Genomic DNA, 11,441 nt, shown 5'->3' on the forward strand with positions numbered 1-11,441 from the left:
AAAAGCTTTTCATTTTATGATGTAAATTCAATGTTTTCTTTCATAGTCTCTTTTGTTACTGACAGCTTTTGTGTCAGTCTGATCCTGTCCAGATAGCACAAGAATTTTGACTTGTTTTTCCTGGGTTTTTATTGTTTTACTTTTACCATTTTACTCTTTAATCAAAACGGAACAACACTTGGTATATTAAGTGATAGGCCACTATTTCTCAGCCAAGAAAAAAATAGCTGTTTTTTAAGAGGTCAAATTAAGTTTGATGCCTGTTTCACATTTTCAAGCGTATGTTATAATTAAATATGTAGTATTTTGAACAATTAGTGGTGCAGGTTTATACATGGTAATAGTGCTAACAGTATACACAGTCATTTTGTAACAATATGTGTACAGCTATTTAGTAAAATCCACACAAATTCCAATATCCTCATAGCAGAACTAGCCAGAAGGCTTTAACAATGTCATAATCTATAAATGGCACTGGAAAGAGGAGATTTTGGAAAAAAAAGAGTTGATTGAAATTACAACCACTACTAAGAATGAAGATATACTATTTAGTATTAATTAGAGTGACTTGGATAGCAAAAAGCTAGAAATACCCAATTTGATTATAAGCTGAGCGCTAAATGAGACTCTTCTACAAGATGTTACAAACCCAAAGGTTGGTCTTTTTATTTGTGCAAACAGGTAAACAGGCATAATCTCAATGGGGGAGGAAAACCAAACCTCTGTGGCTGAGTTTATTTTCCTGGGCCTTTCCCAGGACTTGCAGACCCAGATCCTGCTGTTTGTTCTTTTTCTCCTCATTTATCTTTTGACTGTGCTTGGGAACCTGCTCATCATCATTGTCATCTTCATGGACTCTCGACTTCACACTCCCATGTATTTTTTTCTTAGAAACCTCTCTTTCGCAGATCTCTGTCTTTCTAGCAGCATCGTCCCTCAAGTGTTGGTCTATTTCCTGGCAAAGAGGAAAACAATTTCTTTTCTTGGGTGTATGGCACAGATAGTTGTCTCCTTTATGATTGGGTGTACAGAGTGTGCACTGCTGGCAGTGATGTCTTATGACCGGTACGTGGCCGTCTGCAAGCCCCTGCACTACTCTAGCATCATGACCCAACAGGTGTGTCTCCAGTTGGCCATAGGATCCTGGGCCAGTGGAGCACTCGTGTCTCTGGTGGATACCACCTTTACTTTCCAACTACCCTATCAAGGACAGAACATTATTAATCACTACTTTTGTGAACTTCCTGCCCTTCTGAAGGTGGCTTCAGCAGATACTTACAGCACAGAAATGGCCATCTTTGCAGTGGGTGTGGTCATGCTCTTAGTTCCTGTGTGCTTGATTCTGGTATCCTACTGGAATATTATCTCCACTGTGATCCAGATGAAGTCTGGGGAGGGAAGGCTCAAGGCCTTCTCTACCTGTGGCTCCCATCTCATTGTTGTTGTCCTCTTCTATGGATCAGCGATATTCAACTACATGAAGCCAAACTCCAAAATAATCAATGAAAGTGATAAAGTGATCTCTACATTCTATGCAGTGGTGACTCCGATATTGAACCCCATAATTTATAGCCTGAGAAATAAGGATGTTAAAGATGGTCTCAGAAAACTAGCTGGAAGAAAGCCCTTTTCTGAGAGATGGTGACCTCAAGGTCTGACATTTATTTTACTTTATTTTAATTTTTTGAGAGAGTATTGCATGTGTGCTTGCTCTAGCAGGTTAGGGGAAGGGCAGAAGGATTATTAGAGAGATAGAATCATAAGTAGGCTCCACACCCAGGCCAGAGCCTACTCAGGGCTTGATCTCACAACCCTGACATCATGACCTGAGTCAAAATCAAGAGTCGGATGCTCTATTGCCTGAGCCACACAAGCACCTCTGTGGGTCTGAATTTTAGAACTATTGTAATATTCTTAAAAGATGCACAGGATTGGGGAACTGGGTGGCTCAATAACTGAGCCACACAGGTATCCCTGGACGAGTCTTTAGTACTTGGATCACTCATGGCTCAAAGCATTTCAGCTTGTATAATAGCACAAAAGCCAAATACTTACTAGTGCATGATGTTTTCTCCTGAAAGCTTCAAAAAAATGAATTTATTTTATCTTGATATCCCCAATTTAACGTAAGCATGAAGTATCAGAGCAAAAAGGAAATTTAACAATCATGTACACAACCATAGTTCTGACTCTTAAACTACTCTGTATCTTTCTACTGAGTGATTATCCAGCATTTGCCTAAAGAAGAATATATTCCTCCATAATGTCTTGAATCATGAGATAAATGAAAGATCTACTTTCATTTATACAGCTGACCAAAACAGTATGTGCCAACGACCACATATTTGAAAATCCTCATACCACTTTTGACTCCCCCAAAACTTAACTTCTAATAGCCTTTTGCCTGGAAACCTTACCGATAACATGAGCAGCAGTCAACGAACATGTATTTTGTATACATGTTACACACTGTATTCTTACAACAAATAAGCAAGAGGAAAAAAATGTTATTAAGAAGATCATAGGAAGTTTGCCTGGTTGGCTCAGTGGTTTAGCGCCAGCTTCAGCCCAGAGTGTGACTCTGGAATTCAGGATCCAGTCCCACGTCGGGCTCCCTGCATGGAGCCTGCTTCTCCCTCTGCCTGTATCTGCCTCTCTCTCTCTCTCTCTCTCTCTCTCTATCTCTCTCTGATGAATAGGTAAATAAAATCTTTAAAAAAAAGATCATAGGAGAAAGTACATTCACAGTACTGTACTGTACAAAAAAAAATCCATGTATAAGTGGACCCATGCAGTCCAAATCTGCATTGCTCAAGGGTCACCTATAGATAGTTTTTTGCTTTTACAAAGATCTTCCATATGGTAAGTCAAAATCAATGTTCTGGTACCTTGAACCAACCTTCTCTAGTTCTAGTCCTAGAGAAATTTCATTTTCCTCTACTATAGCCCTCTGAAGTCAGTTTCTGTATTGGCCCCAATTCAATTCTCACAGCCAATCACTCACTTGATTCTTTAAAGTTCCTAGATCTAACATGCACTGGCACCCTGTATTCATTCTGGTCATCCTCCTTTGAATGAGCTCATTTTATCCATAAATACCTCTTCCAAAAGCAAAAGAGAATTTAGGATTTTCGAAATTGGAATTTGCGAATGTGAAGCTGGCGCCTACTTGGGCTTAGATGCCTGTAACCACATCTAACTGTGACTCAACTTCTCAAAAATTGTCGCTTCTCGGCTCCCCTTCAGTTTTCATGAACCCTTAGGACACACAATCTGCCTGACAGCCACCTATTTTATTCAAGCTTTTAATCAGTCACATGTTTAAAGGGGATTCAATGACAACTGTAAAACTTTCTACACTTACCATGGATATGAGTCCAGAACAACAGACATCAGGAGTCAGGAACTACTGATTCTACTGTAGAAGACCTCTCCGGTGAAGTAACGTCTAATAGCTAAATTTCTTCTTTCTTTCATTCATGTATCCATGCATTCATTTTAAAACCATTATTGAGCTCTTTTTATATTTTCGCTTATCTGACTCTAATTGTTTCCAATATACCCAGAACAGACACCAATGTATTACGTATTTAAATACAAATTTTTGAAATCATTACTGCCCTTTTAAAATTACTGGAGCTGGACCACAATAGACAGATGCTAGCCTGGGCGTGAGGATCAGAGAAAACTTTTATAGAAACTGCACCTGATACTTGAAGTGACATACACAGGAGAAAGCACGAATAGGTGAAGTTGCTGATCTGGCTGCCCATGATGATCTAAATGAGGTCTATTTCACTAATGGGAGGGAAAATAAGGAAATGTAAACAGAAAATTTCAACACTAATTTAGAGAATTCCTGCCCTGAAGAAGAAAGAAGGTATGGCTGAGAAAGTGGGATTATGAGTTTATAAAAATTTTTAAATTTCTAGGTCACTTCCCTCTTTACTTTGAGGACTTTAACCCTTGGGTTACTGTCATCCCATGGCACACTATTTTGCTCATTTCATTGACATATGATAGTCTTTGACATTGCCTAACAGTGACACATATGCTGTGCTGTGTAGATTTTGATGTGCAATGTTTTTATTGTTTCGAATTTGAGTGGTGTTTTAGATCAAAATTTATTTAATTTTATTTTTTAATATTTTTTTATTCATGAGAGACACTGAGATAGAGGGAGGCAGAGACACAGGCAGAAGGAGAAGCAGGCTCCATGCAGAGATCTGATATGGGACTCGATCCCAGGACTCCAGGATCTTGCCCTGGGCCAAATGTGGGCGCTAAACTGCTGAGCCACCCAGGGATCTCCATAGAAGCAAAGTTTAAATTTCAAATTAGTTCAGAATTTTTTTTCTGTTTGTGTTAAATTGTAGTTTTCAGTCTGATAACAAGTGTGGTCTCTACACAGGTAGATACTTTTTATTTGAGGCAGTATTTGTATAACCTAATATATAGTAGCTTTTGGAAACCTTTCGTAAGTGCATGAGTAGAAATTATATTCTGTCTGGTTTTCTATATCTCACTAAGCACATTTTCATCTGTACTCCATTATTAATTACTTGTTTACATTATCTGTTAAGGATTGAGAAAGCTGCCATAGTCTCCTCTGTTTCTGGTATGTCATGGTTGATTTCATGTTTTGTTTTCTGAGGATTTTGCAATAAAGTATATTCCAGGTATATTTTTGGTACATGTAGTAAGTTATATTTCATCATCAGTTGTACCTTCAGTCATTTTTTCTTGTTTGTCTACTTTAATGCATTTGTCCTTTAATTCATTATATCCCTGCATATTGTTTATTTTGCTGCAATGGGAGCTGGTCTTTATTTATCATGTAACATTGAGCTCCTATTTCTTGAAAGTCAAGACACAAGTCAACCAACAAAAGCTGATAAAAAGGTTTGTATGGAAAAAAAGTTTATATGTAGGGCCGCCTGGGTGGCTCAACAGTTGAGCGTCTGCCTTTGGCTCAGGGCGTGATCCTGGATCCAGTATTGAGTCCCGGCATTGGGCTACTTGTGGGGGGCCTGCTTCTTTCTCTGCATTTTGATACCTCTCTCTCTCTCTGTCTCTCATGAATAAATAAATAAAATCTTTAAATAAAAAGGTTTAAAAGGGTTTATATGTAATACACTTTAATTCTTTCTGTCGTGTGACACTGTCTTGAGTCTGTGTTTCCTTTTCTGATCACCTATAGCCACATGGGATCAAATAAAACCACAGTGTCTATATTCCATGGCTCCTTGGATAAACTGGGTTATTCTGAGTCTGGAAATGAAAGGAAGCTATATGAGACTACATAAAAATAAAATCTTTAAAATAATGAATGGATGAAGATATAAAACATGACATCGAAAGTAAGTGCTTCCTTCAGGAAAAACTTGAAGCAGACTATGGCTAACCTACATCCTATTCTTATTCGCTCCCTGGGTCACTACTTTGCCCAGATGTCGTTCACCACAAGTGAAGTTCCCACCTGAGTGGGAGTAGGCTTCTTTCATTGTAAGACCTGTGTTTCTTCTCCTTCTAAGGAGAGAAAAGCTGTGAGGGCACAAGTTAGTTGGATCAGCACAAACCTGGGCAATAATCATTTCTGAAACTGGTAGGCAAAGCTCTGTAGGAATAAATGTAGGAATAAATGTCATAAAAAATGTAGGAATAAATGTCATAAAAAAGTCTGTGTGGTCATTGGCTTGGATGAAAGGGGGAGGTTGAAATAGAATTATGAAGAACAAAATAGGGGGAAAACCAGAAATGGAAAGAGAGAAGTACAGATTTTACCATGTGCCATCTTCGAAGGGATCTGCTGTCCTTTGCTAAGAGGATGCCCACCCTCCATAAGATGTTTCCTACCACTCCTGGCTCATTGTCAGAACCCAACAATATATGGAAGATTCTTCCAGTATACTAAAACCATCATGGGTGTGGGCTGCTTGTGGTTAGGACACATTCAAGTTTTCCTAAGGAGTCACGCCTAACTGCTGCTTCACCTTCCTTGATTTTCTCTTTCCTGCCCTTTCATTCTGCAGAAAACATACCCTGGCTCACCTCACCACCTTTCTTTCTGCGTTAAGAACCCCCTCTTCAGAAATGCTTGGCCAGGCTTCTTTTTTAGTACCGCTGACTGGTGAAGAAAGACAGTAGGAGCCAAAAAGTGCAGCTGTGATTTTGAACATTCTCTATAGAGCAACGAAAATTAGAGGATATATAGATATGTATGTTGTGCCTCCTTTCTCAGGCTGAAAAAAGGTTAGTATTCTTACAACATATTATGAATCCTTAGACCCTTTTTTTTTTTACATTTTAGAAGATACAGCTTCTAATTTGCAATAAGTATAAGAAAAGTGGAGAACAAATCCATAGGGGATTCTTTCTAAGAGTGTAATTGAGGTCTAAATAACATCTGGAGCCTTCTGCCTTCCTGGAACAAGAGTACCCAGTCAAATCCTGGGCATAAGAATGACATGAGGAAACTGAACATTTGTTAGTGAGTTTGTTCTTGTGGGCCTTTCAACCTTGTCCCCGCTCCAAGCTCTATTCTTTCTCCTTTTTTTTTTTTGACTATTTACCTGGTTAACCTGATGGACAGTGGTCTCATCATCCTGGTCACTACAACTGACTATACTCTACAAAATCCTATGCACTTCTTCCTCAGTAACTTGTCCTTCCTGGAGATAGGCATCAACATGGTCATAGTGTCTTAACTGCTGGGGACTCAGGTCATCCAAGGCCCAACAACCATCTCCTTCCTTGGCTGTGCCACTCAGATATATTTCTTCTTCTTTGGGACTGCTGAGTGCTGTCTTCTGGCCACAATGGCATATGACCGCTATGTGGCCATCTGTGACCCTTTGCACTACCCAAGCATTATGAGCAGCAGGACCTGTGCCCAAATAGCAGCTGCCTCTTGGTTCTCAGGGTTTCCAGTTGCCACTGTGAAAACCACATGGATTTTCAACTTCCCTTTTTGTGGCTCCAACAGAGTGAACTAATTTTTCTGTGACAACTCCCCTGTCATTGCACTGGTCTGTGCTGATACCTCTCTGTTTGAACTGGAGGCTCTGACAGCTACTGTTCTATTTATCCTCTTTCCTTTCTTGCTGATCCTGGGCTCCTATGTCTGCATCCTCTCAACTCTCTTCAGGATGCCCTCAGTTGAGGGGAAACGTAAGGTCTTCTCTACCTGTTCCTCCCACCGCCTGGTTGTCTCCCTCTTCTATAGCACCACCATCCTCACATACTTCCAACCCCGATCCAGCACCTCTCCTGAAAGCAAGAAACTGCTGTCCCTCTCCTACACAGTAGTGACTCCCATGTTGAACCCCATCGTCTACAGTTTAAGGAAATGGTGAAGTGAAGGCTGCCCCGAGGTGAGTCCTCCACAGGACCCTGGGCCCTCAGAAACTCTACCTGAGTGAGATGCAAACCTAAGGGATGGAATGAAAGGACAAAGGAAAGAAAAAATAATTCCTCCCATGGGTTTTGGTCCCTACTTAATCTAAGACCCGTGATATACCCACTAGGATTTTGGACTTAGTAGGATCTGTTTCTGAATGAAAAAGCATGGGTGATAAAGGAGAACTTCTGTAGGTGCAGGATTCTGTTGGACCAATGTATCTGAGGATGCTGCTAGATTACACAGATTGGGATCCAATCGTAAGGTTGACAATTGTAGTAACAACACTATGATTTGCCATTCTTTACTTATTTTAACTTTTCTTGAACTTCTTCATCCGTATCTTTTTACTTCTATTTGTCCAAAAACTCTGCCTGCAACTTTCCAGGATCCTTTTGTTACAAAGTAAAGTTATGAAAATGATGATAATAAATAGTAGAGTTATGTTTCATTCTTCACTCATTTTTTGAAACTCAAAATTCCAACACAATTTTTTCAGCATTCATCATGTTTCAGACCCTGAAACACAGTGCTGAGTATAATAGGCAATTTTATCTGGTGGAATGTATATTCTAGTAAAAAGGAGAAATAATATAGCAATACTTAAAAACTTTCACTGCCTTATAAAGTACCCATGTATTACTAAGCTAACAAATGAGGACTTCTACCTCTATTGCTATGATGTTCTGTGCATCATCTGGAAAAGGACTACTCAACTCGGACACTACCTCAATCTCAAATTATTCACGTTGGACCTGAGAGTCGTTTGACAGAAAGGATGTAAGGAATCCTATATTAAATGGATAAAAATCTAGGAAACAACTGTAAATAACCCAAGATTCTTTGTTTACTAGTTGTTTATTTAACCATATTGAATTTGGATGAAATAAACTGTTCTTATTAAACTTGCCTATCACTCAACCAGTGTAGCAGCCTGTATCTAGGATTTTGACCAGTGAACCTAGGCCAATGCTTGGGATGTGGGCATCCCAACTTTTTTTAAACGATTCATAAGAATTTATTGATAATAGTAAAATCACATCTACTGCGTAGGCATGTCCTCTCCGCAAACTCTGTGAATACCTCTGTGTGCCATGGAGGCACCAAGACCAGTTCAGTCTCTTACAGAGGCTATTCTTTAGCTCTCATATACCAAGGGCTCTAGAAGGGTAGCACATTCTGAGTGATCACTGTAAGAATTTGCACATTAAAAGGTAGGTTATGGGGTTCTGTTTGGACGATAGCAATCAGACAACTAATTGTATTGGCACCATTATACATTTAAATCTCTGATTTTAGCCAAACTTTAATCATGCCTTCACATTCATTTTACTCATCCTAATGTAAGCAGAATAATGATCCCCAAAATATGTCCATGTACTAATTCCCAGAAACTCTAAATATGTTACCTTACACCAGAATAGGACTTTATGCTTAGAATTAAAATAAATATCTTCAAATGGGAGGTTATCCTTGATTATTTATTTATTTATTTTTGGAATACGGTAACAGGAAATCAGAAGATAGGAAGAGAATGAGCTTGAAATAATTATTCCTATGTCTTTCTCACTGCCATACACTAAGTCCATAACTCCTGATTCTGGGCTTTCTATATTCAGGTATCCTATTCAAGTCCTAGTTGTCCTTCAGGCCCAGAGTGGTACCAGCTGCTTTCTCACTTGGTAGCCCTGGGATGCCACTATGTGTTGTTAGTTTCCAAAATCCTGTCTTTACCTTTATCTGATAGATAAAATCTCCACATACCTCATAAGAATGTGAGAAGGACAGCAGAAACCATATATACGTCTTCTTTGTACTCACACTCTTCATTACCCACTTCAAACAAACGTGCAAGCACGTGTGCAGGAACACATACATGTGGCACCTTGTTCATAGTAAGTGATTAAGTACTGATTGTTTATTTATTGGTTATTTGATGAAATAAATTCAGAAATATCTAAAAATAAGAGTAGGAGAGTGATCTGGGATAGATTCATAATAATATATCATGTATGATTTTAAACAGATGGATTTCACTGGTCCCAGGATTTATAAAATGTGCATGTTTCTTATAAGATTTCCTAACTCTTAGGAGCCAAAAGACCAACCAGAAGGAAGCAGACCCTCCTTCTGTGGGTCCATGAATTATTGTCCTTCTTCTACAAAGGAAGTACTGGATGAAGAATGGAGGGTAGTTCCACAGCAAGGTCCCCAGGATGAGGATCTAACCAAATTCCAAGCTTGCTGAGGAAATTACTCTGTAGTTTGTATAGGTAAGGACCTAAAAGGGTCTCTCAGTCAGTAGCAGATTTCAAGCCTGTATGGGAAATGCCTTGTGGCCACTTTCCTCAGAGCTCCCTTCATATCCTTGTTCCTCAAGCTATAGATGAGGGGATTGAGCATGGGTGTCACCATTGCATAGAACACAGACACCAGTTTTCTCTCTTCTTTGGAAGACTTTGGTGTCATGTAGGTGACAATTCCTGACCCATAAAAGAGGATGACCACCATGAGGTGGGAACCACAGGTAGAGAATGCCTTGAGCCTCCTCACAGATGACTTCATCCTGACCACAGTCACTATGATGTGGCCATAGGATACTAGAATTAGGGAGACAGGATGAGGAGAATCATGACACCCATGAGGAAAATGGCATCTCTGAATTATGGGTGTCTGTGGATGCCGGAATCAATAGTGCAGGGGCCCCACAAAAGAAATGAGCAATACTATTGCTGCCTCGGTAAGTTAGCCTTAGTATAAAAGTGGCATCTACCACAGACACCAGAATGGCGCTGGTCCATGATCCCGCAGCCAGCTGAACACACACCCTCCAAGTCATGATGCTAGGGTAATGCAAAGGGTTGCAGATGGCCACATATTGATCATAGGACATCACCGCCAGAAAGGCACACTGTGTACCCCCAAAAATGAGGAAGAGTAAAAGCTGAACTGCACAGCATGTGAATGAAATGATCTTTTTCCTGGATAGCAGATGAACCAGAGCCTGAGGAACGATGTTGGTAGAAAAACAGAGGTCAGCCAAAGATAAGTTGCAGAGGAAAAAATACATGGATGTGTGAAGCCGAGAGTCAGCCTGAACAAGGCGCATGAGAAGCAGATTTGCAAGCACAGTAACCAGGTAGACACCCAGGAATAAAATAAATAGGAGCTTCTGAGTGTGGGGTCATCAGAGAGTCCCAGGAGGAGGAACTCTGTCACCTGCGTCTGATTTGCTTCTCTCAGACTTTGTTGTTTGTGGAAGAAGTCAACATGTTAAACATAGGTCCATAGAACCTCAGATTTGGAGGGCGTTCGAATTGCTCTCAATCACTATCAACCATTCCAAAACTCCCCTTGATATAAAAATGATCATGCTGCTTTAGTTGGAGCATTTTCAGTGTTGTAAAACTTCGTACTTTTAAGATGGCGCCTTCATTCTTAGTAAGTGTAGAGTAGATCAAAAGAATATTCTTCTTATTCTGAATATGAAACATCTAATAATTAAAGAGATTTGATTAATCTGTAAGTTATGGCATTGAATTTCACTTTATTATCAACTAGAAATTTGAGTCCTATGCTGCTATTGCCACACCTCCCCATTTTATCCTGGCATAGATATTTTATTTATTCTTTGGGCATATGACTGTTGTCTCTTCCCTGAAAAGACAGTCACTAATATATAAAAAATGAAAAAGGCCCAAAGTATCTTAAAGAACTGACTTTTTTTTTGGACAAAATAACTTGTTTAGAAAGAGCTGGCAAACCAAAAAGTAATGGGGTAGTATGCCATCATCTCTTTGGCAATCGCACCCACGGCTTCGGATGGAACTCCCAAATATCAATCTTAACCATCAAAAACTTCCAAATGGCAGACACACCATCACAGCATTTCCATTTGAAGCCACCAGGTTGACTAATTTTCTGTGTGCAGACTACACAGCACTAATGCACCACCTCTAGCCCATCAGCTCTCATTGCCTTGCATTATGTGTCTCTTCTTCCCAGAAAATAAAAACTCCTTTTAAAACTAAATCTTTCTCAT

The 11,441-nt window shown here is 39.6% G+C and overlaps 1 protein-coding gene and 2 pseudogenes across 1 annotated transcript; 2 read left to right on the forward strand and 1 right to left on the reverse strand.

Annotated features, from left to right (window-relative positions):
* Positions 1-700: 700 nt before the first annotated feature.
* LOC129503738 (olfactory receptor 2D3-like) lies at positions 701-1,645 on the forward strand. Its single transcript, XM_055316084.1, has one exon. The coding sequence runs from the start codon at positions 701-703 to the stop codon at positions 1,643-1,645; it is 945 nt and encodes a 314-aa protein (XP_055172059.1).
* Positions 1,646-6,462: 4,817 nt separating this feature from the next.
* LOC129503789 (olfactory receptor 10A4-like) lies at positions 6,463-7,434 on the forward strand (annotated as a pseudogene).
* A 2,263-nt stretch (positions 7,435-9,697) lies between these two features.
* On the reverse strand, positions 9,698-10,643 carry LOC129503850 (olfactory receptor 2D2-like; annotated as a pseudogene).
* Positions 10,644-11,441: the final 798 nt, after the last annotated feature.

The sequence above is a fragment of the Nyctereutes procyonoides genome, unplaced genomic scaffold (genome assembly GCF_905146905.1).
Source record: "Nyctereutes procyonoides isolate TBG_1078 unplaced genomic scaffold, NYPRO_anot_genome, whole genome shotgun sequence".
In the NCBI taxonomy this organism is placed as follows: domain Eukaryota; kingdom Metazoa; phylum Chordata; class Mammalia; order Carnivora; family Canidae; genus Nyctereutes; species Nyctereutes procyonoides.

What these genes read in the sequence shown, in the direction of transcription:
- LOC129503738 (XM_055316084.1), top strand. Translation starts at nt 701, where the DNA reads ATGGGGGAGGAAAACCAAACCTCTGTGGCTGAGTTTATTTTCCTGGGC.